The sequence below is a fragment of the Diabrotica virgifera genome, chromosome 4 (assembly GCF_917563875.1).
Source record: "Diabrotica virgifera virgifera chromosome 4, PGI_DIABVI_V3a".
Taxonomy (NCBI): Eukaryota; Metazoa; Arthropoda; class Insecta; order Coleoptera; family Chrysomelidae; genus Diabrotica; species Diabrotica virgifera.
Window position 1 is genome coordinate 235,428,837 of NC_065446.1, and position 27,228 is coordinate 235,456,064.

The window sequence follows — 27,228 nt, forward strand, 5'->3', positions numbered from 1 at the left end:
AAATAGAGATATCGAATTGATCTTTGCGGCGGAATTATGAGCTATTTATGAGCTTTCGAAGTGATACAGTTTAGATTTTTGAACTTATCCCCTTAACCCTCGAACAACCTTTAATTGATTCAGCTCAAAAGAAAAATGAGAAAAATTAAAATATATCGAATCGAGGGTATAATTTGTATAGATAGCGTATAAATTCTAAGAAGAAACTTTTAAAATACGCGCATTTCGATTTTTGAGCTACAGCCCCTTCGCAAGAAAACCTCCCCATCTTCCCGGCTTGAGAGAGAATTGTACTTAAAATTAAAAAAATTAATTATTTGGTGACCACATATCGTTTACTATTTATTTATGAGCTTGCAAATATGCGCATTTCGATTATTGAATTCCAATGTGTCGTCACTGAAGCTAGAAATCAACTATTACCTTCTATTTCAGTCAACCACCATCGATTTTCACGAAAATTGGTGAATGGTTAGACGATATCTCAATAAACAAGAGTGAAATAGTGCCAACTTGTACTTTTACCACAAGGGGGTGGATGACCCCCTTTTCGGAGGTGAAAATTACTTTATTTAATTATAATAAGAATACTAAAATAAATAATTAAAAATAATAATGGAAGTCTTAAATACAATCAAAACCAGAAAATTGGAATATCTCGGACATATTAAACGTGGAGAGAGGTACAACTTGCTACAACTCATTATGCAGGGAACGATTCAAGGAAAAAGAAGCATAAGGAGACGCAGAATATCGTGGCTGCGTAACCCGAGAGAATGGTACGGATTTACATCAAAATTTCATTTAATGAACTTTTCAGAGCAGCCATTTCCAAAGTCCGAAAAAATATGATGATTGCTGACCTCCGTTGCCGAGATGGCACTTAAAGAAGAAGAAGAAGAAGAAGAAGAAAAAGAAGAAGAAAAAACCCACAAATAAATAAAGAGACAAATTCTAAGTTATTAAAATATATAAATCAATACTTTTTCAGTTATCAAAGATCAAAGATTTTCATTTTTCGTGAAAAAATGCATGTTTTAAAGCGGTTTTTGATGACTAACTCAAAATATGCGCCTTAAATAAATGCATATGCACTTATAAAATTTATCCAAAATATGCAAATATGCACTTAATATGCATTTTGCATATTTCCCGAGCTCTACCTATTAGTAAAGGCATACACATTTTGTCATTTAATTTACGATATCTCTAAAGACAAAAACTAGAAAAGATTTAAAATAATTAAACGTATGAAAATCAAAGTTCGAAACATTGATGCTGTAATAACCTTATGATTATTTTAAAAATGGACCTGGCTAAGCGTCTTGCTTATGTGCTAAAAAATAAATTAGTTAATAGGGAGGGGTAACACCTATTCCAGCGAACTGTATATAAAACTCACTCTGTATTTCATTTTAAGTTAGCAACCAAGTATAATACACGTCATTGTGTTGTAAAGAAGCAAACTACAACAAGGAAAACATAATAATCATAAATGTAGTGAATGCCACGCTACACTCGTTACATATACTAAACTGTCCTCAACAAACACATATTTCTGCGCGACTGCTGCCATTCTATTCCAAATGGAGATTAAATGAGGCAGGTTCCATTTTCTACTTTCCCACACGTTGAATACCCCAAAATACACATAATGAAATTCATATGAATATCCGGGTATTTGCTTTCAATTTGGGAGCTACTATGAGGAGCTCAATTTTCCATCTTTTGTATTTCTAAAATTCCGAAGCGATGGGAGTTTTGGATTGATTCTGATTTTGTAAATTGAATTGTAATGGAGTTGAGATAAATATGTATATTATTCTAATTTTTATTGCCTGAATATCGGATATCGAGGAATTCCATTTTTATAACCCAAATTAGATGATGTCTTATTATGAACTATAATACAGTGTTAGTCAAAAGTCCGTATCCCCTCGTATCTTTTGAACGGTTATACCTAGACTTAAGCAAATTTGCAAATAAAAACATATGAAATATGCGCAAAAATATGCAGTATTTCATACAAAAATATGCATGTTTATCTAGAAAATATGCATAAAAAAAATATATTGTTTTGATCTACTTTTTATTACTTTTATATCAATTAGTCTTTATTTGATTACTCCAATTACTTATTTAATCAATTATCCAATTGTCACAAATCATACAAAAAAATTAAGAAAAAATCTCAGGGTGCCTTTTTATAATACAAAAAAATATCTAAATACTTATGTTATACTTATCTTCTCTCGTGGTTTCAGTATCTCTTAGTTGGCTCTAATCGGGAAAAAATATTAGGAAAAGGAATTAAACAGAAATATAAAATAAGCATACAGAATTTTCTTTTATTATCAAAATTAATACTCTAAAAATTGATCAAATTAAAACCCGTGGACACAGCTGCCCGAATGAAATTTTTACCACTTAAATTTATTCTAGTTCAAATAACAATTTATCGGTTTGTTCCCGATGACTTTGATAAGACAAGCTAAACAAACAAATGTAGGTATTCGCAAAATTACTTATACTTCCTATTTAAGTTTTGAAATATTGGAATCTTAATTCATATGCTTTTACTCAAAATTTTAGTTTCCGAACATAAAAATATCTTTCACATAAATTGACTGACCTTTTGCTTCACTCACTCTGACGTCTTCTCTTGACCCAAAACAGCTCTCCCTTGTTGACTATGTTAGACTACCCATCAAAGCCCTCTCCGTTCTCAAGTTTCAATCTAGCAGCACACCAGCACCAATTCTCCAACAAAAACAACGAGCCCGGCCCCTTTTAACCAGCACTCGATTCAAACAGCTCCAAAAATTCTCTCCTCTCCTTCTCAAAATAATACAGAATCAAAGAGGTATTTCGTCTCAATTTGATCTGTCTCTCGTTCCACTTTTCAGCTCTATTCTCCACTATCAAACAACCACTGGTACTTGTTATCTAACTATCCACGAAAACGTTGACTGCTCTTCAGCGATGCAAATAACATAATAATCTTTTCTTTCTCAAACTGTCTCAACTTTCAAGCTTCTCTTTCCCCATTCCAAATTTCCTAGCCAATCAGAAACATTTATCTCTCCACCTTCCTCTCTTTTCATTCGAAAACAAACAGTCATTCTTTCAAAAACATTCCTACCATCATAATAATTACTTTCGGGGAATTCTACAACATTTACTCGGGGTTAAACAAAAAGCGATTAAAATTCAAAATTTTTTTAAACTATTTGTCTAAAAACTAATAATTAAAATTACCTGTGGTTTCTGCCTTCCCGTAATAAACAATCGGTTTAAAATTAAAATCCTAAATAGCTTTCACTTCACTTTTATTTACAAATATGTTTTTAATTCTTGCTCGAAAAGTAATTAAGGAGATACCACCTTGCTGGAAAACTAACTTCTAATAAATATTTACAAATCACTATACAGGGTGTATCAAATTTATGTGCCCGCGTTATATAAAAAAAATAAATTTTTTATTCTATCTTCGATTGATAAATTGAAACACAATAACATCCCCGCCTTGTTTTGAGATAAAATCATTATTAATAAGTGCAACAAAAAGCAGATTTTCTCTCGACAACAACACTTTTCTATTGTGTCAAAATATGGAGTCCCACCTGAAAAACAATTGCTTCCTTTTTCCCAGTGTCTGTACTTATGTGGGATAGGGTAAGATTTCGATCGAAGATTTCCTAAGTATTTAACCTCAAATGACTTTTCATACTTTTTGGCTACTCTGCTTTCTTCATTTTTTAAATTTTCATACTCCCTCAATATTTCGCGCAGTTCCTTCTCCTTTTCTTCTCCACATATCAATTTTATTTCTTTTTCTTCCGATTCTTTACACATGTTTATTAGGGTGGAGCGAAATTTCTTTTTTCATAATTCCCTAAAGCCTATGTGTGGAAAAGTTGCCTTTTACTACCAGTATTCACCAAAAAAAATCTCATGTCAATCAACTTAAAACTTCTACTGCCCAAACCGCTTTGAAAATTGGAATTTTCCCTATATTTAAAAATATATATAGAATATCTTATTATTGTCACTAATATCTTATGAATAATTATTACTGGATAATTACGTCAAGAAGGTATTACAAAACATTCCTAGAACCAAATAGCAACTCAATATAATGACCTTGAAGCAATACTACATGCTCTTTGACACCGCATTGCGCCGGGTTAGCGCCAACGAGGCTAACAGGATTTCACGAACTCCGTCGCAATAAATCGGTTTTGGTCGTAGACCTACGTATCGCCTGCCCCCGCTGATTTATGCTGTTGAAATATTTTAGTTGTTTGGCAGCATTAGAGCAGTTAACGTATGTAAAAAATGTCTTTTACGCGACGTGATTCATTGTGCCCTGTGTTTGGTGTACAAAAACCATTTAAGAACAATGTGTTGCCGACCTACGCGGATATTATTAAATGTTACTTATATCGTCGACAAGAAATTGTTGTACAACAAAGTAAACAAAGACCTAGTTTCGCTGATGACGTCTGTTCCCGTTTAATAAAAGACTTGAAAAACTTGTGGCAGAAAAGTTCCATTTGTGTTGTATCAGACCAACAAATATTACATAAAATTCGAGAATACCACGGTAAATATCGTAACATAATGAAACGACTAAAAAAGGACGGTAAACTTAATAATTCAAAACAGGTTGTTTTATTTAGAGAATTGGCCGAAAAGAAACTCTTTGATATACCTTTATGCAAGTATAAAGACTTTTTAAGCTATTCTTGTACATTAAAAGTACCTGTACTTGAACGTGAATTTCTAACCGACCAAAGAACTTCGGGTAAAATGGTAATCGGTAGAGTTGATCAAAAAACTACAAAAGTACTCGAAAAGAGATGGAAGCGTAAGAGTAAAACCGAGGAAAGGAGAATCAGGCATGATGAATATGATGATCAATACAAAAAATCTTTAATTGGCAGAGCATACCAGTCAGTGTCATCTAATCTAGAAGAAGAGACTTCAAACAACAGTTCATCAGAAGAAAATGTCATTAAATTAGAAGACAGGGTCGATACTCCTTCAACTTCTCAGATGAGAATAAAACTACCAAGTGTAGCACAGGCATGTGACAGAACGGGTGTTTCTGATAGGACGGCAGCAATTATTCTTCTTAGTGCAGCGTTAAAAGATATAGGAATATTTACTACAGAAGATTCATCAAAAATTGTCGACCGCAGCAAAATTCGTAGAGAAAGGGCAAAAGCTCGATTTGAGCTTAAGAGAAAAGATAAAGAAGACGGTTCTGAATTGGTATATGGAATATATTTTGATGGAAGAAAAGACCAAACGTTAGTTCAAACTAGTGAAGAAGGAAGTTTGTCCAAGAAAACGAAGATTGAGGAGCTTCAGAACCAGGATCCAAATATATTGGTCATTTGACTCCTGCACCTGGCAATTCGCAAAGTATAAAGAAGAGCATTCTAGAATTTTTGGAGCATAATTTTGACGTTTCAAATTTGCAGGCTATAGGTTCTGATGGTGCAGCAGTAAATACTGGTAATAAGAATGGAATTATTAGACAGATTGAGCTTTCGCTGAACGGTGAACAGCCGTTCGCTGTTCAGCCGAAAACAGTGAGAGAATTAGGCCTTAGAAGATTATTGAAGTGCAGGAAAACAGCAAACCAACAAGAAATACGGGAATTCAAATTGCCATCTTTAAATTTTTATGCTGAAGACTACATCGATATGATTGACTGGCAGTCGACAACAATAACAGAACCTCCCCTGACAAAATGTATTTCCAATGAAGAACTAGAAGAAATGATTTTAGATGTTCCAGCTAAAATTAAAATTCTAAAATATCCATGCCACACGCAAGCAGTGGAAAGGTGCATCAAATTAGTAACAGAAGCGTCAGTTGCTCTATGTGGAAATACAGCAAGGGATGGATTTTAAGGGCACGAATTGCTTCTAGAGCTAGTTTGCCAGTATTCGAGACAAAAAGTCAATATCTTCAAGTTTTTAATGAAAATTAATCACAAAAGTACAAATAAGGGGTGGGAGGGCGGTGGAACTCGATATGCAGCTACCTCCACGCAGTGAGTTCTGGGTTATTTTCATCAAAAATTACGAATTTTTTATGGAAATAAGCGGAAGAGCTGCATCACGGCTTTAAAAAATATTTATCTTTAATTTTTTACATTTCACGGTCAAATGGGCAGTAGAAGATAGCAATATTTTAAGCCACTTTTTTTTTTCTAGAATAGACCATTATATTAAGCAACTTTTCCACATATAGGTCAATTGATTTAAGGATATTTTTTTTTCGAGCCAGTTTTCACTCCACCCTAATGTTTATTGTGTATTCTGCCTCTTCCATTTTGCATACTTCTTCTTCAAATACCACAGTTTCAATGGTATCTCTTTCGCCTTCTTTTTCTATTCTGATTTCTTCTTCTGGGCTCATCTCTTCTTTTGAGGAATCCCAAGCTTCATTTTCTTGTGTCAATCTTTTTTCTTCTTTTTCTTCTTCTGAGCTCATCTCTTCTTTTGAGTAATCCCAAGCTTCATTTTCTTTTGTGAATCTCTTTTCTTCTTCTTCTTCTTTTTCTTCTTCTGGGCTCATCTCTTCTTTTAAAGAATCCCAAGCTTCATTTTCTTTTGTCACTCTTTTTCTTCTTTTTCTTCTTCTTGGCTCATCTCTTTTTTCGAGGAATCCCAGGCTTCATTGTTTTTACTTATCTTCTGCTGCTTTCTTCTCTTTCTTTTCCGTCCTTGCTTCATTGCCAAATTTATTTCCACCGTTTGTTTTTTGTTTACATTATCCTTTTTCCGTTTCTCATGTTCCTTGTCCATTTTCAGAATGTTCGGTTCTTCTTCTTTTCCATCTGTGATTTTCATCGTGTTATTTTTGAAATCTATCACCACATGTTTTTCTGACAATTCATCCACTCCTACGATCATATCATGTATTATGTTCGGCATTATAACACATTGTAGTGCATAAAATTTCTTCCTCAATCGAACCTTTATTCGTATTGCTTCATTTATTGTTGCCAAAGTCGTTTATTTGCGCCCACTAAATTTACCCTGGGAATCTTGTAAATTAAATTCGTTAAATCAACCTCTTCTATTAATTTCCTGTTAATCAATGTAATTTCCGAACCAGTATTAATCATAATTTTAATCGGTTTTTCATTGATAAAACCATCTACAAATTTTAAATTAAATCCATTTAATTTTTGTTCTATCTTTGATTGATAAATTGAAACACAATAATATACAGGGTGTCCCGAAAAGAATGGTCATAAATTATACCACACATTCTGGGGTCAAAAATAGTTTGATTGAGCCTAACTTACCTCAGTACAAATATTCTCATAAAAAAAGTTACAGCCCTTTGAAGTTACAAAATGAAAATCGATTTTTTTCAATATATCGAAAACTAGTAGAGATTTTTTATTGAAAATTGACATGTATCATTCTTATGTCAGGAACATTGTAAAACAAAATTATAGTGAAATTTGTCAACCCCATAAAAAATTTATGGGGATTTTGTTCTCTTAAACCCCCCCCCCAAGCTTTTGTGTACGTTCCAATTAATTAATTATTGTGGTACCATTAGTTAAAAACAACGTTTTTAAAACTTTTTTGCCTCTTAGTATTTTTTCGATAAGCCAGTTTTTATCGAGATGCGGCTTCTTTTTCAATACATTTACGTAAAAATTTTATGGGGGTTTTGTTCCTTTAAACCCCCCAAATGTCTGTGTACGTTCCAATTAAACTGTTATTGTGGTACCATTTGTTAAACACAGTGTTTTTAAAACTTTTGCCTCTTAGTCTTTTTTTCATAAGTTACCTTTGTCGAGATGTAGCTTCTTTTTCAAAATATACCTAAAAATGTAAAGTGTAAAAAAATTTTCAGATTATTAAGGTACTAGTACACTTTAGAAGACCAAAAATAATCATTTTTTCAAGAATTTTTTTCTTAGAACCTTTATTAGAAATGAACATAAAACTTTTTACATATTAATATCTAACTCTTAGAGAGTGCAAAAAATGTTTTTTTTTTCACTTATGCACGGACACTAATATTGTAGAGGGCGCAAAAGTCGAGGCCTCGAAAAATGATGGCGGACAGTTAATCTCAGGATTGGGATATCTGAAACAAAAAACAGTACTGCATTTGAAAAAGGAAGGTTTCTTACGTGACAATTTACCACAATTTGACCAAAAAATAAAAAAATAAATATATTTTAACCATAAAAAACTGAAGAAAAACGGGCGATTTTTTCACAAAAATTTTTCAAATTTCCGTAAAATCTTTTTTTTTTGTTGAATTTTTCACTAACGGTGGTAAATTGTCACGTAAGAAACCCTCCTTTTTCAAATGCCGAACGATTTTTTTGTTTCAGAGATCCCAATCCTGAGATTAACTGTCCGCCATCGGAACTACTTTTTTTCGAGGCCTCGACTTTGGCGCCCTCTACAGTATTATTGTACGTGCATAAATGAAAAAAGATTTATTTTTTGTATTCTATAAGAGTTAAGATATTAACATGTAAAAAGTTTTATGTTCATTTCTAATAAAGGTTGTGAGAAAGATAATCTTGAAGAAATGCTTATTTTTGGTCTTCTAAAGTGTACTAGTACCTTAATAGGTTTCTATAATCGCACTTAACCATATACAAGTATATAGTGGATTCGACAAATATTCAAAATATCTCGATAAACACTGGCTTATCGAAAAAGTACTAGGAGGAAAAAAAGTTTTAAAAACATTGTGTTTAACTAATGGTGCCACAATAATAATTTAATTGGAACGTACGCAAAAGTTTGGTGGGGTTTAAGGGAACAAAACTCCCATAAAATTTTTATGGGGTGCACAAATTTCACTTTAATTTTTTTTAAGATGTTGCTGCCATAAAAATGCCACATGCCCATTTTCAATAAAAAATCTCTGAGAATTTTCGATATATGAAAAAAAATCGATTTTCATTTTGTAACTTCAAAGGGCTGTAACTTTCTTTGCGTGCACTATTGTATATAGGTACGTGAGGTCCAATCAACCTATTTTTGACCCCAGAATCTGTGGTATAATTTATGACCAATCTTTTCGGGACACCCTGTATAATAAGTATATTTAAACAACTCAGAAAGTATTATTAGTATTATTTACAAAAATATTAAAAATACCTTCATAATTTATAATAATTAATATTTTTTATTTATGTTGCAAACTAAGCTAGGTATTTAACTATTTAAGTATTTTCTATCTAAAAATTCACAAGGAAAAGTTTTCCTGTGGTTGGCTGTATACCATGTAATACAAAAAACGGTAAAATCCTGTATAAAATGTATCATAACCCTCAAAAGGGCCACATAAAATCACATAACTAGTTTTCGACTTTTTTACCAGTCATCATCAGTGCTTACGTGTAATGTACATCCTAACCACCAAGACCTTATTTTTAATTCTATTTTTAAATAAGATCTTGGTGTTTCATATACATTGCACATAAGCACCGATGATGACTGGTAAACCAGTCGGAAACTAGTTATGTGATTTTATGTGGCCCATTTGAGGGTTTTTAAACATACCTTTTATACAGGATTTTACTGTTTTTTTTTCTATCTATCTATCTATAAGCGACATTCCTACATCCTCTGCCGCTTCTCGCATTTCGACCGCCATCGTTTTCTGTCCATCCATTCGTCTTCTTTGATGGCTCTATCTTTCATGATGTGCCGTAAATTTTCTTCCCAGACTGAAGGTCTTCCCCTTCTTCTTCTTTGGTGTGGTATGTAATTCAAAGCTTTCTTTGGCCATCTATCTTCATTCATTCGTTTCACGTGACTATATCACACTAGTTGTCTAGTATTAATTCTATCTACACTGGAATATACAGTATGTGTCCTCCTTCTATCTTCATTCCTGATGTGATCTTTTTTAGATATACCACACGCTCTCCTTAGATAATCCATTTCTACTACTATTCTTTTTCTATCTTTTTTTTGTCATCTGCCAAACTTCTGCCCCATAAGTCATAATAGGCTCTACCAAGGTACGATAGATTGTCAATTTCGTTTTTTGTTTTATATCTTTAGCCCACAGTAGAGAGCTTAGAATATTTACCGCTTTTTTGCCCTGCTGCGTTCTCTTTTCGATGTCTCTTTTGGTACTACCTTCTTTAGATATAACAGATCCGAGATATTTATATTCATAACATCTTTTTGTGGTTCAAATTTCTAACTCTGAATCTTCTTCATCATCCCCTATTTTAAGATACTCTGTCTTTGACATATTCATATCGAGGCCCCATTTTTCATATTCTTTCTTTAGTTTTCTAAGTATGTAATCCATGTCTTCCACATCATTCGCTTTGACTACCTGATCATCTGCAAAAAACAAAGTTGTTAGACATTTACCACTGCCTACGTCTATTCCCATTCCGGATACTTGTTTCCTCCACTGCTCTAGCGATGATTGAATATAAATTTTAAATAAAGTCGGAGACAGAAAATATCCTTGTTTAAGCCCCTTTGATATGGGGAATGATTCAGATATAAAGTTTCCTTCTTTAACGACACTTCTTGCATTTTTGTATATATTTGCGATAGCATCCACATACTCTCTACTGAGACCTACCTTCGTTAATGTTTGAAACAGCTTTTTCAAAGGTACCGTATCGTATGCCTTCTCCAAATCTACAAACAATAGGTGGGTAGATAGATTCCTTGCCTTCCGTTTTTCTATTACCTGCTGCAGAACGAATATATTATCAGTGCAAGATATTCCTGCAGGAAATCCACTTTGTTCTTCCATGTCTTCGTATTCTGGTTATATCTGATTAAAGTATTTTAACAAATAAATGGTATTACTTCGAATTGTGCTAGCACTAAATGATTAAATGCTGTTTAAATTTTTTTAACAAAAACTTATGGCTTCTTAGTAGGTACATAATATTACAATATATTTTTTAAATTAAAAAACTTCTTTCTACATCAACCGATGTTACTGGGGCATTTTTCAAATTTACGGTAATCTTTGCTTTCACATTAAATGGTTCCTAGGAGTGTCCCACCTAGTACCTACTTGAAGTTAGTACTTCAGAAAGGACCTGGTAACTATTTTCAATAACAATTAAAATCAGGAATCTTGAAAATATCAAGATAATATGACTGTGAAAGCAGGAAGGTCCCCCAAATATGTACAGGAGATTCTTGTTGTTTGATTCTTCTTTTGCCCTTTAATTCGTCCAATTTTGAACATAGGCTTCCCCAGTTTCCTCCATTCGCATCTGTTTAGTGCTTTCTGTTTCCAGTGCGTTCCTAATATATTTTTAATGTCTTCTCCCCATCTCATCTGGGGTCGTCCTCTTGCTCTCTTTTCTGCCCATGGTCTCCATTGTTGTATCGTGCTATTCCACCTATTGTCCGTTTGTCTAGCGTTATGACCTGCGGAGCTCCATTTTAGCCTGGCTATATGTTGGCCTGCGTCTTTGACTTTTGTTCTATTTATGACCCAGTTGTTTTGCTTTTTGTCTGTCAATTTTACTCCTAAAATTGCTCTCTCCATGGCTCTTTGTGTCTTCATTATTTTATCCATGTTTGCCTTGGTCAAGGTCCATGTTTGGCATGCGTATGTGAGAATTGGGACTATGCACTGGTCGAACACTCTTGTTTTTAAGTATTGTTGTATTTTTTTATTCTTTAGGAACCATTTTAATTTTCCAAATCTTGCCCAGGCCAATCTGACCCTTCTTTTTACCTCCGCTGTTTGGTTTTTCTTATTTATTTTTATCATCTGTCCCAAATATATATAATCATTAACCGCTTCTATTGTGGTGTCGTCTAGTATTACGTTTCTATTGTCTTGTGTGTTTGGTTGTTTGTTTATCTAAGAAAAAATACTACGAGCCTAAATCTAAGCACACAACTAAAAGTTATTGTACGAGAAGATAATGTTGAGCGACTTTTCAGTACATTATTGGATGATTTGAAATTTTAGATCCTATTTTTTCACCACAAGAAATTAAAAAACTTGCCTTGTGTCAGCGCATATTAGAAAATTGTCAATTGCCCCCTCCTTGAGACCTCGCCTGGTGTCTACTGACACTGTTTTTAAGAAAGAGATAATGATTGAACATAAATAGTGAATTTTGTGTCCTGTTGATAACTGAATAACTGAAACATAAATATAGCAGAATTCCTTTGAATTGAAAATTATTAAATGTCTTTGGAACATAATAAATAAAAAAGTCCCACAATAAATCTGTTTATTGCCATCTATTCAATTCAATGCCAGAGAACAGAGAAAAATATTAATTGCTGGTGTTATGTTATGGTAATTTGATCATTTAATAAAACCCCCCGAATAAGAGCCGCTTTTAGAAGGATATAAAAAATATTATGTAACAGAGACGTAACATTGGCATTAAGGATCCGACTACTTCGCTGCTACGTGTTCTCAGTCTTACTGTATGGTGTCGAGTCTTGGACTGTGAATAATATCGATTTAAATCGCTTTGAGGTTCTCGAAATGTGGTGCAATAGAAGAATTTTAAGAGTTTATTGGATGGAGAAGATCCGAAACATCACAATACTAGAATGTATCTGCAAGACTACTGCGATTATAAAAAGCATCAAGAAGAGATAACTGGATTATTTCTGACATTTAATGAGAGGTCCCAAATATAGATCGCCACAAAATATTATTCAAGTGAAAATAGCAGGCAAACGCAGTCCAGGACGAAGAAGAACTTCATGGTTGATTTAGGGTGGCAATAAATAAAATTAAGATACCTATTTTTTTGTTTATCTAAGAAAAAATACGACGAGCCTAAATCTAAGCACACAACTAAAGGTTATTGTACGAGAAAACAATGTTAAGCGACTTTTCAGTACGTTATTGAATGAATTGACTTTTTTAGATCCTATTTTTTCATCACAAGAAATTAAAAAAATGCCTGAGAAAATAAAAAATATATCGATTTATTGCGAACTTGCCTTGTGTCAGCACATATTAGAAAATATTCTCGTATAAAATAATGTAACAAACAATTATGTAGTACTTCCAGTTTTACCACAAATTGAGCAGTAAACTTTATCCTTATCCGTAGATGTAGGTTTTATCCAAGTTTGAAGCAGTGTTTATTTGCGGTAGTTTTAAATTGCAATTCACAATATTATTACAAAGACAGGTGTTACCAGTTCCAATTTTACAACACAATTGATCTCTAAAACTGACCATCCCAATAAAAGTTTTTACCTAGAAGAATAAACTAGCAGATTTTGGAACCCTTATTCAAGGACAAAACTACAATAGTATATCTAGAGATATTGAAACAAAATTAAATATTCGGATTTCCAAGCTCTTGATTTATTTGATGAATATCTATACACCTAAAATTTCAAGTTATATGCACTTTATACACATTTTTATAGAAATAAGCAAAATTTTACATTTTTGCATATTTTATGCATAATGATTGAAAATATGCAATTTGCATATTTGCCTAAGTCTAGATACCTATAACAGTGAAATTTGGAGGAAGGAAATAAACGGACGTAAACTTCTTAACTAGTCATGATAGGTGAAGTAATAGTGACAGATGACGTAACAGGGCCACTGTGACCGATAATTTTAAATGGGACCTTATGGCAAGTAATACCTCGTTTGAAAGTTATTCAAAATACCTATTTAGTCATATATATTTTTTGGGTTTAAGTTCATTTTGATTTTGCCGAATAAATTAAATAAATATAATATTGTAGTTTCGCATTTAATTAATAAAAATTAAAATGTTTGCCTATGGTATTTTTGTCAAAAAATTGACGTTTTTCAATTCTCTATTCTCTAGTAGTTTTTACGTCAACGTCAACCTTTTTGACAAGTAATCATAGGCGGAATTTTGAATTTTTATTAAATGCGGAACTGCAATTTTATATCTATTTCATTTATTCATCAAAATTAGCTTGAACTCACACAAAATTAGTATGACTGAATAGGTATTTTCAATACCTTTCAAACGAGGTATCACTTGCCATAGGATCCCATTTAAAATTATCTGTCACAGTGGCGCTGTAAAGTCATCTGTCACTATTACGTCACCTGTCATGACTAGTTAAAAAGCTTACGTCTGTTTATTTCCTCCCTTTAAATTTCACTATTACATATAGGTATAACCGTTAAAAAGATACGAGGGGGTACTGACTTTTGACTAGCTCTGTGTAATAATAGCTCATAAAATAATTTAAGTTTTTTTAAGATAAGTGTAAGAACCAGAGAGGAGTTGGATTAGAGACGTAAGGGTGAGATGAAGCTATGAAAAAGTCAGTGACCATTACCCACTGTAAACTACATTTAACAATAAACGAATAGACGTGCAAACAATAGAGGATAAAAATAAGATACCCAAATAAATAACTAAGGTACGTTAATTAACGGAAGAAACAACGAAAAAGAGTTACAAGCAGTTTGAAAAGGAAATGGCCAAAGAACGAAAAAAAAAAAACAGAGATATGGAAGAAAAATGGGAAAAATTTAGAAATGCGATGATAAATACAGCAAACTTAGTATGTGGGATTATGTGCATAGTAGAAAACATTAAAGAAGTTACATATAAATAAATTATTCTTCAGCAGAATATGAAGGTATATGTGATAGTTTTTCGTAATCTGGTAGAAACTGGGATGAGCTGATTCGAAGGAGTGAAGTGCTAGTCAGTCAATCGATTTTTAATGTTATTTTTGAGAAGTTTCACAATAGAGAACACCTGTTCCCAGATGTAGGAAGATGTAAACATCACAATTATCTTCTGACCATGGATTTCAGGTGTGGGAAGCTTGATTTCAACAGGGCCCTGTAGAACTTAGTTTTAAAAACATTGAGCAATACTTGTTTTAATTCAGTGTTACATTGAAATTATATGATACCACAGCGGACGATGGGCCGGTCAACCAGAGATGACCGTAGGCGTATCCCCTCTTCATTAAACCGCGGGGCGAAACTGAAGGAGAAATGGCATCGAGAGCATAAATATTTAAGACGAGCCAGGAGAATCATAAAAGCAGTTGTTGCTAACGTATTGAATTATCAACAGCTCAATGGCAGAGATGCGGCGTTCGTTGAGCTGGTACTTTGCCTAGGTAGGCGCCTCAGTATTGACGTGGCGTCTTACCGGACCGTTACCGCAGTGGGAGGTAGTAACAATGAACGAGTGACTGCATGTCGCTGTTCAACATTATCGCATTGACTTGAAATATCATGTCTCCGGGTCTGAATGTATGGCTATGTTGATTCCATGTAGCGAGATTGTTATTGTATATATTGTTGTTTATCGTATCGTTTTAATATTACCATTATGTTTTGATGGCAGTAATAAGTACGATGTTATTTTTCCTTTGCAGAAGATAGAGTTCTATTTTATTTTATTTATTTTGAATTGTATATAATTATCTTAAATATATTTATTTTATTTTTAACCTGTGTTTTACTGAGTCTGTCGTCCTGAAAGAGCTAAAGGTTACAAAATGGCGCCCGAGCAAAATAAAAAATACCAGTTTGTAACTACCCCTTACAAATTGACACCTGAGCAATAATAGGACACCATACAATAAACGTCACAAATTGACAACAGGCAAAGACACAGACTCAGCAACAGGTCCACGTCGTGGATATATATAGAACATGTTCAAAGATGATAAAGTTTTTCTGTTTTCAGATTCCTAAGGAACCGAACCGAGAATAATCCGAACCGAAAATAAACGTCGCCGATGTAACGAGCAGGAAGGATGCGATCATCTACTGGAGAAAAGCCTTGGCACACTGTGGCAATGGAGTTGAGGGGATCACGCCCAAGATTTACAGAAGGAAGCACCTTCTAGCCAGTCATCCGAGACCATTTCACGAATCACGAAAAAGACGACACTGTTGATGGGACCACGACGTGTAAGAAAATACCTTCAACTGTCGAAGATGAAGCCAGCAAAAAGAATGTGACCATCTGCTGCAGAAAAGCCTTGTCAAACTGTCCCAATAGATTTGAGGGGACCACGCCCAAGATCTACAGAGGGAAACATCTTCTTGACAATCATTCTCGTCCAGTTTGCGAGGAGAGAACCGAGAAAAAGAATATGTCTTAAGAGTAAACCGTCGCAGATGCAGCCTGCAGGAAGAATGTGACCATTTGCTGTAGAAAAGCCTTGGCATACTGTCCCAATGGATTTGAGGGACCACGCCCAAGATCTACAGACGGAAGCATCTTCTTGGCAGCAATCCAGGACCAGTTTACTAAGTAAGGAAGAACCGACGAAGACCACACCGTTGATGAGTCCAAGCCGTGTAGCATACACGGCACAAAAAACAATGTATGCTACATTTTTTTTGTTTTCCTGTTTTCCAAAGAGAAGGCGGTGTAATGATATGATACCACAGCGGGCGATGGGCCGTCGACCAGAAACGACCGTAGGAGTGTCCGCCTCAGTATTGACGTGGCGTCTTAGCGAGATCGTTACCGCAGTGGGCGGTAGTAACAATGAATGTGTGACGGCGTGTCGCTTAACACAGTATAAAGAGCACAGAGTAGAACCACTCTCCGAAAAATTGGAAGTAAAATCTGTAGTCGCGCATGGCGACCGCGCAATGTTGGCAGTCGCTTTTGCCCCACTCTCGCATTGCTAGTCGCATAGAAACGTACGGATTTTAACAGGGAAAATGTTATTTTTCCTTTGCAGAAGAGAGAGTTATATTTTATTTTATTTATTTTGAACTATATATAATTATCTTAAATATATTTATTTTATTTTTAACCTGTCTTTTACTGAGTTTGTCGTCCTGAAAGAACTACCCGCTACAGCATTGCAACTCAATAAGTTCGAGCGGAAATTCTGGTTTCACTGATTTACAGTCCACATTAAACGGCAAGTTGAAAATGTCCAGGCCCTGTTCAATAACTTTGAAGTCTTGGAATATTAACTCACGCACTCAAACTCGTTATAAAGACAATTTACGCTTTTCTCATAGTTCTTAAGATTGTCTTCGCTAACTGTAGTAGTTTTTAGCTTTGGAAAATGAGTAAGGTATTTGTAAGGTTTCTTAGAAAATAATTTAAATTGCATTTTGGACGCCCCGATATGAGCCCAAATAAAATATGAATTAATTGTTTTGTTCCCTGGAGTTTAAAGTTCAATTTATTGATGTGACTGAGAAGATCTGTAAAGAATGCAAAGTCCTATGTTTCATAATTTTTGGGGTTACTCAAAACCATGTCGCGGACCTGATTGCTTAGCCCAAAAGGCCGCACTCTGCCCGCGAGCCCCACTTTATCCGTGGCTGGTTTAGGATTTCGTATTATGTAACGTAAATAGTTATTTATAAAACAGTTCATGCAGTATGCTTTTGGCGAACGCACGCGAGTTTTAGAGCACGAGCGACAACGGAGCGAGTGCTATACATCGCGTAAGTTCGCAAAAAGTACTTCACGCACACTTTCATACAATATTTTATCTACGATAAACAAATAAAAAAACTGTAACTTTACGTCACTGGAATTAATTTCTATTCTACAATTTTTAGAACTTTGAAATTTAAAAATCCTAACTACTTTCAAACCACAAAACTCTCAAAAATGTTTATGTAAGTCATTGCTCATATTGTCATCACCATGACAACGCGAAAGTCAAGGATATTTGATTATATGAAAGTGTGACAAAAAAACCCATTGAAAGTGTGCGGTGCGAAAAAATAAATTCCATTTAAAATACATTGTTACTTCACGCACACTTTAAACCCTTCACACATTGCTATCTATAATGACAGTTTTCACAAAATAAAAACTTATACATAATATGACATAGAGTAGATAAGAATATTTTGAATGCCAAAAATTAAACTAATCTAAAAATAAAACACATTTGAAAAGTAACATGAATTTTAAATAAGTTATGTGTGGAAAAGACTAAGAAATCAAAGCAAAAGAAAGTTGTAATCCCTGGTCTACTGCAATGTCCATTTTGTTTCAGTTGCTCTCTGTCTTGCAATAAAAAATGTTTAAGTTTAAAGATATCTTCGAATAAGGCTAATGTAAGTGAGGGTATATCATGGTGGCAAACTAATTGACTAAAAAGTAAATAGAGCATTTACTTGCTTTAGGTTTACATGTTTACTTCGTTACCATATCTTTTCATCAAGTGAAAAATAACATCCGCCTTCATAGAGAGTTTTAAATATTTAAATAACTAATTTTGTTTTATTTTGCAGATACAAGAACAGGCTTCACAACGTCACTTCATTTTTCGAACCTCCCAAACTTCAGTGATGATGAAATCAAGCAATTTCTCAGACTGCAGGTTAGTAAAAATTATATATTATAATTTTTTTATGAGAGAATGTTTTTAGGGGTTAAAAACTTGAAACCAATGAATCATTATTTCGCAAGCGATGAATGAATTTTTATTGATTTTAATTCACAAGTAGCATTTTAAATTATAAAAAAAATATTTTTTATAGTTATTTAACCAACAAGTGTATTAATAAGGGCGATTAACAATTGATATATTTTATAATACCGGGTCTCCACTTATATTTTCCCCCCATTTTAACTGCCTATAACTTCTAAACGGCTCAAGATAGAAATATGCGGTTTTCGCTGAAATGTTTTATTTTAGTAAAAGTTTTGTTTGAATGGATTGAATTTTTTATATCGCTTTCAAATACGAAAAAAAATGGCGGCTTTTTGAAAAAAACGTTTTTTAATGGAACACCCAGTATATTTTTTTGTAAATTGAAATAAAGTTCATTCACCTATCCAGCGATATAAAGTTTTTCAAAATCGGTTGTCAAATCACTGAGTAATTAATTTTTAAAATGAGGGGTGCAACGTGGATATCACATACCTAAATAACATAACTGAGCAAAATGATATTATGTTATGTGATTTCCACATTGCATCTCTCATTTTAAAAATGAATTGCTAAGTCATTTGGCAACCGATTTTAAAAAATTTTATATCGCTGGATAGGTAAATGACCGTTTTTTCAAGATACAAAAAAATATACTGTGTGTTTTAATAAAAAAAGTCAACAACGTTTTTTTTTTTCAAAAATCCGCCATTTTTGATTTAAAAGCGATATACAAAAATAGTCACTTACCCAAAAACTTGAAAAAGCGGTCATTTATCTATCCAGCGATATAAAAATTTTTAAAATCGGTTGTCAAATGACTGAGCAATTAATTTTTAAAATGAAAGATGCAATGTGGAAATCACGTAACTTGGTTAGTTATGTTATTTAGGTATGTGATATCCACGTTGCACCTCTCATTTTAAAAATTAATTACTCAGTGATTTGACAACCGATTTTGAAAAACTTTATATCGCTAGATAGTTGAATGACCTTTCTTTCAATTTGCAAAAGAATATACTCGGTGTTCCAAAAAAAAGTCAACAACGTTTTTTCAAAAATCCGCCATATTTTATTTCGTATTTGAAAGCAATATAAAAAATTCAATCCATTCAGACAAAACTTGTTTAAAATAATACATTTCAGTGAAAACCGCATATTTTAATTTTGAGCCGTTTAGAAGTTATAGGCAGTTAAAATGGGGGAAAATATAAATGGACACCCGGTATAATAATGTTTGAGATTGTTAATCGCCATTTTAATTCACGAGTTCGTTACAAAACTTTTTCGTCGACCGTACTTTTCACAAATAAAGATATATCCATCTTTTGATTTTTCAAATACACAGAATTTTAAACAATAAAATAAATAATGACATACAATGACAAATAGTACTAACAGTGGCTACTTGATTTTAAATTTTTTAGTGGGAATACAAATAGGTATATGTTTGGTTGCCTACACCACAAGTCACTGCCAATTACAGAGCGTTTAATTAATTTATGCAAGCAATGTATGTTGTGTTGCCTATAATGAAATCGTTCATTAATAGAGAATCATTAATTAATAGGGGTCATTAATCAATGATTTTAAGGGGTGTTAAAATTGATCATAAATGGACGGTCAACGGAAATAGCTATTTGTATAACAAGGGAGAAAAGTGCTACTTTTCTTCCCGAGAATGAAGTTTACTGCCCGACGCGTAGCGGAGGGCAGTAATCATTCAAGGGAGGAAAAGCCACTTTACTCCCATGTTATACATATTAGTCGAGGAAATGAAGCTGGAAAAATGGCAAAACCTCGCAATTTTTTCGTCCAGCACCGATTTGTACAAAAATTTGGGATTAGGCTCATTTTACCCTCTAGTTCATTTTCTATATTGAGCCGTTGTACGTTTTTAGTTTTTTAAGGGTGAAAACCACCCCTAATTGTAAAAAATTATAAAATAACATTTTAAACTTGTATTGTCAATATTTCCTTCTTATTAGTTAAATAATGATTGTTTTGTGCTTTAAGATATAATATCACAATATTTCAACCCTTAAAACCACCCTTGTTGGCTATATAAAAAGTTTACTTATCCTAAAAGAATAATTTTGGCTTGCATCAATTTACATAACAATTTGGGGTTAGAATCATCTTACCCTGTACTTCATATTCTATATCATGCTCAAGGGTGTTGATTATTTTTAGGGGCGTAAACTACCCTTACTGTCAAAAGTTATATAAAAATATTGTAAACTTTGGTATAGGTAAAATTTGGTTTTGACTGGTTAAATAATGATTGTTTTATGCTTTAGGATATAATATCATAATATTTCAACCCTTAAAAACCACCTTTAATAACATTACAATTTTTATAAATAGACAATTTAATAGATCTATACAAAAAAAAAAGTAGAATTAAAGAATTACAAAAACATTTATTTACACAAAAATACGAATTTACAAATATATAAAAATATACATACAAATAGTCTTTTAGTCATCCAGGATACAAACCGGCTCTGTGGTACTATATAGGTAAATTGAAAAAGTTCTATAAGGGGACTATTCGAATTTTTCAAACAAAATTAGTTTTAGAAACATAGCTCCTTCATTTTTGGCGATAAAAAGTTTTTTCAACAACAGTTTTGTAGAATTTGTGAAGAATAATAAGAATGTGTAAATTAAATTCCGTAAGATCCCTTAATTTTTAATTGAGGTGGGTTTAAAAGGCTCGAATAAGGGGATGTTTGCTCGTAAATAGATGTTTTAAACAGCTATATCTCGTTAATTGTTCACTGTAATGAAAATTTATACATAAGGAAATTTTAGCTATTAAAAAAGCTAAAATTTAGTAGTCTATTATTTTTTTCCTATCTTCAGTATTTTCGGAGATAATTTGAAGGAAATGATAAAAAATGCAAAATTGCAAATAAAAAATTTTTCGTTAAACTCCAATTTTTCTAAATTTAGGCCTTTTAAATAGGTCAAACTTCTTGGGTGTATTGATAATGTAAATATAAAATAAATTACAGAAAGGCAAAGACGAATTTTTAGTTACACGGGTAGCTAGGGGATTGTTTTCACTGTTTTTTGCGTAAAGAAAAACAGGTACCGACTTTCTTTTGATCATAAGTTTCTCACTTTTTATGCTAGAAACTTTTTATTATTAATTTTTGAAAGATCTTATTGTATGCTTGAAAAAATATCATATAAGTTTTCCTGGAAAAATGCAAAGTTTTCCCGGTATTTGGCTTTGATTATTTCAAATTATGCATTTGACGAAAAAAGCTAATCTTTAACATGCCGTATCTCGGTTTGTATTGGTCGTGAGAATATTATAGAAAAACAGTTTCGTTTGCGTTATTAAAAGATACAATTTTGATACCTACAGTTTTTTTGATTAAATGCATATTTTTCGAGTTATTCTCAAAAAACCTTCTAAAAAAGTCGATTTTTCCGTCGAAAAACTGTTACTTTCAACCACGAATAACTCGAAAAATATTAGTTTTACGAAGAAAATATAACAAACATTTTTTTTTAAAATTACTTTTTACATCGATTTACATGGTTAAAATGTAATAAAAAATTTCCACCCCCGAGATGGGGTGGCAACTACCCCCAAGGTATAGCCCAAGGACTATTTCCTACCTTCTGTGAAAATTTCAGGTAAATCCATGCTGCACGATAAAATTGCGAGCCAAAATGCTTCATTTCCTCGACTATATGGTTTTTCCACCTTTCTCAAATAACAAGTCATTTTTTCATTTTTACTTACATAATTTATTTTATGTAACTAACCAACAAAATTTATTAGAACTAAATCTAACAAGTAGGTACAATATAACTGTCAACTGTCAAATATAAGTCACATTATTAATGTATTAAACATTATTAAATCAAAATAACAATTTACTGTTTTTTACCATTCTGCAAAATACAGGGTGTTTCATAAATAAACGTTAAAATGTGTAGATACTTACGTAATAGAAAATAGATATTATACAGGGCGTCAATAAGTTATATTTCATGAATGAAATACCATGACGTTACTTTTACTTTTCCTCCCTAGGGAGGAAAAGTACAACTTTGCTCCCTACAATCAGGTAAGGAAAAGTATACTTTCGGTAGAGGTAGGTGGAAAACGTTATTTACATCATAAGTAGTGATTTGTAAGGGTTTAAAATGTGTACCAAAGTACAAACTTTCTTTAAATATGTTTAGTTTACTTAAATGTATCATATTTTCATACATAAAACGCTTCAATGCGTGTTTTTCCATTTTTTTTCCACTTAGAGGTAATTTTAACCCCTTAAAATTATAAATCACACCTCGATCATATACAGTATGGTGCAAATGACACTAATAAATAAATTCGTTATTTCGTAAACCAGCGACAATAAGGAAAAATCCCGAAAAAGGTCGATTTTTATTTTTAGATTATGATATTTTAGTATATATATATATATCACATGCGTGACGTCATCTATCTGGGAGTAATGACGTAATCGACTATTTTTTTTAAATAAGAATAGGGGCCTTATGCTAGCTCATTTGAAAGTTTATTCAAGTCTCTATTCAGTAATGTAAACATTAACATAATTATTTATACAGGGTGTCCAAAAACAATTTTTTAAATTAAATGAATTGACAAAAAAAGAAGAATGTATGTAATTTGTTTAATACAAAATACTTTTTAAGGTTATCAGAAAACTGAAAAAAAATTTTTATTTGAAAAATAAACATTGCATTTGTTTAGCTCCCGCTAGACATCTGCTTTTTAGAAGTTTCAACAATTAATTTAAGGGAAAAGCAATGTTTATTTTTTCGAATAAACCTTTTTTCCTGTTTTCTGACAGTAGTAAATGTATTTTGAATTAAATAAATTACATACATTCTTCTTTTTTTGTCAATTAATTTAATATAAAAAAATTGTTTTTGGACACCCTGTATAAATAACGATGTTAGTGTTTATATTACTGAATAGAGAATTAAATAACCTTTCAAATGAGCTAGCACACGACCACTATTCTCATTTAAAAAAAATATTGATTACGTCATCACGCCCAGATGGATGACGTCACTTGTGTGATATATATATATATATATATATATATATATATATATATATATATATATATATATATATATATATATATATGCCAAAATATCATAATTTAAAAACAAAAATCGACCTGTTTCGGGATTTTTCCGTAAAGTCGCCGGTTTATGAAATAACGAATTTATTCCGTTCATTTGCACCATACTGTATAAATTTCGAAAAGGATGATAAGATAAGCCTTACTCACAATTTTCAGATAAATCCATGGAGACTGACAGAATTAAAAAGTATGATCAAATTTATTTACACCGAATGACTGGACTATATGAAAGATGAAACCAACATCTTTGGTTGTAGTAGCTTATTTTGTATAGTTTCTGACAGAATTATTATGCGAATTTGTCAAGAAACCCATCGTATACATTAAAAGAATATACGAACACTTTTTCTTTATAGGAAAAAAGTTCAATAATATGTAAATTTACTCCTGCAATATACAAACTTTACTAATACTCAACTTAAACATTGACAAAACTTAGCGTAAACGTTAGTGAAACTTTTAATGATGCGCTACTGATGTTGTGCTAGTCCCATCAGAATTAAAAGGGTGGTTTTACTACAAAATGGGCATTTTGTAAACGGGAGCAATTAAATGGATGTGAAAAATTGTCTGTTGATGGAGTGGACAATTAGAAGTTTTAACGCTGTTTTTATTATTTGTAGGTACTGTAAAAAAGAGGAGAATAAAATTGCTGGCAATTTTCACTTAAGCCGAGGGGTAGTTACTATATAAACTCAACGTAATTAATCAGAGAAAGAATGCTAAATAAGAGAGGTTTTTCTGTATTTCTAGTACAAAATTACCTTGCTCTTTCTTGCTCCTATTAATTATTTTTCATTGTCTTTTGTATATTTACTTTTGAATATTTCTTGTATAAATAAATTTTACGACGATTTATATACAATGAATTAAACCAAACTTAAAATATTAGCTCAAACCTCACAATAAAATAAAATCTAATTTAAAGAAAGATCTCGATCGAGTTGTTTACATACGTTTTTCTAATAATTGTTCTTTTGCTATTGTACTAGTAAATTCGATTTTACGTGCTTTAAGTTATTATGTAAATACTCGTTTATTCTGGATAATTCTTTCGTACTCGAGATGATTAAGCATTGTATAAATAAGAGGGATTTTGAAATTAGCAGTTACTTGTAAATTTGAATACGTCGGTGTACTTTTGAATTTGTAATTATGTAGATAAATTATTAGATTTAGTGTAATAAATAAATTAGATATCGTAGTTTGTAAAATAAAAGATATAAATTCAGTGTTTTTCATTTTCTTAGAAGTAAGTTATTAAAAATAAATAAAGTCAACTAAAACTAAACACTAGTGCCTAAAAGATCTTAGAAAAATCAGTTTTGTAACAATAGAGTGATGAACGCCTTAATAACCGGCAAAATAACGCAAACGGCAGAAAACAGATTAAGTTGTGAGATAAAAAGAAATTAAACTAGTGGAGGTGGGAGAGTTAGCGATAAAAACTTATAAATTTACATTCTATTTATTGTTTCCCACCTTTAGACGTATCAGGAAGTATGTCAACTAAAACTGTCACTGTCACAGTGGCAATTGTCAAACTCGTCCGATACGTCTAAAGGTGGGAAACAATAAATATAATGTAAGTTTAGAGGTTTTCCTTTCACCTCCACTAGTTTCATCTCTTTTTATCTCACAACTTAAGAGGAAAGGAACATTTTGACGCCTGTCAAAATTGTCAATGTATTTTAAATGTAATCATTTTTTTCGAATCCTGAGAAAACTAATAAGTCATCATCATCATTCTCTTTGCCTTATTCCTATGCGGGGTCGGCTTCCCTAATTGCATTTCTCCACACAATTCTATCTTGGGTCATATCAATGTTAATCCCATTTACCAACATGTCCTGCCTTATCGTCTCCACCCAGGTCTTCTTGGGTCTTCCTGTCCTACTCCTTCCAGGAATCTGTACTTCAGCTATTCTTCGTATTGGGTGATTAACGTCTCGACGCTAAACATGACCAAACCATCTTAACCTATGCTCTCTCATTTTGGCATCAATTGGTGCCACACCTAGACTTCCCCTTATATACTCATTTCTAATTTTATCCTTCTTTGTCACTCCACTCATCCATCTAAGCATTCTTATTTCCGCCACATGCATTCGTTGTTCCTCTTCCTTTTTCACTGCCCAACATTCAGTTCCGTGCATCATAGCCGGTCTTATGGCTGTTTTATAGAATTTTCCCTTCAGCTTCATTGGAATTTTTCTGTCACACAACAGACCACTCGCTTCTTTCCACTTCATCCATCCAGCCCTAATTCTACTGCATGCATCTCCATCTATTTCTCCATTACTCTGTAATACCGATCCTAGGTACTTAAAACTATTGCCTTTACTCTTTAAACTACTACTACTCCTGCTAAAACTCCATCTTTAAATGAACATTCCAAATTCTCTGTTTTTGTCCTACTAAGTTTTAAACCTTTTTCCTCCAGAGCTTGTCTCCACTGTTCCAGTTTTTGTTCTAAGTCTCTTTCACTATTTCCTATTAACACCACATCATCAGCATACATTAGGCACCGTGGAATACTACCCTGTAGTTTCGCTGTTATCTGGTCCAAAATTAATGAGAATAAATAAGGACTAATCACCGAGCCTTGGTGCAATCCTACTTTCACCTGAAATTTATCAGTCTCTCTCACACCTGTCCTAATACTAGTCGTTACTCCCTCATACATATCTCTCACAATTTTTACATATTCGCCAGGGACTCCTTTCTTATTGAGAGCCCACCACAGAATCTCTCGAGGAACTCTATCATATACTTTCTCAAGATCAATGAATACCATATGAGCGTTGGTCTCTTTATTCCTGTATTTTTCCATCAGTTGCCTTACAATGAAAATTGCATCTGTTTTTGATCTGCCCTGCAAAAAGCCAAATTGATTATCGGATATTTCGGTTTCTTCACGTATCCGTCTATCAATTACTCTCTCCCATATTTTCATGGTGTGGCTAAGTAGTTTTATAGCCCTGTAGTTTGTGCATTGTTGTATGTCTCCCTTGTTTTTGTAGACAGGTACTAATATACTGCTTCTCCATTCGTCTGGCATTTGTCCAACTTCCATAATTATGTTAAATAGACCTGCTAGCCAACTTATTCCTGTCTCTCCCAATACTATCGGATATTATCCAATATTATCGGATATTTCGGTTTCTTCACGTATCCGTCTATCAATTACTCTCTCCCATATTTTCATGGTGTGGCTAAGTAGTTTTATAGCCCTGTAGTTTGTGCATTGTTGTATGTCTCTCTTGTTTTTGTAGACAGGTACTAATATACTGCTTCTCCATTCGTCTGGCATTTGTCCAACTTCCATAATTATGTTAAATATACCTGCTAGCCAACTTATTCATGTCTCTCCCAATACTCTCCATACTTCCCCAGGAATATCATCTGGTACTGCTGCTTTTCCTTTCTTTACTTTTTGAAGCGCTTGAGCCACTTCCTCGTTTGTTATTCGGGTAACCATTGCTGTTACTGTCTCCGTTAACTCGACAGGCTGTCTGTCAAATTCTTCATTTAATAAACTATCAAAATACTTCATCCCTTTTTGACATCCGTTTCGTGAATTAGTATTTTATTATTTTCATCTCGGATACATCTAATCTGATTAAAATCTCTTGCTTCCTTTGCTCTCTGTTTGGCTATTTTATATATCTTTGCTTCGTCTTCCCTGGCATCAAGTTGATCGTATAAGT

At 32.8% G+C, this 27,228-nt stretch overlaps 1 protein-coding gene across 2 annotated transcripts in view; it reads left to right on the top strand.

Annotated features, from left to right (window-relative positions):
• Window positions 1–27,228, top strand: part of LOC114324264 (uncharacterized) — a 466,791-nt gene that overhangs the window by 338,348 nt on the left and 101,215 nt on the right. For both annotated transcript variants that reach the window (XM_050649910.1, XM_050649911.1), the window contains exon 7: window positions 18,232–18,320. In XM_050649910.1, the coding sequence (XP_050505867.1) occupies window positions 18,232–18,320 (89 nt within the window). The remainder of the gene's footprint in view (window positions 1–18,231; window positions 18,321–27,228) is intronic.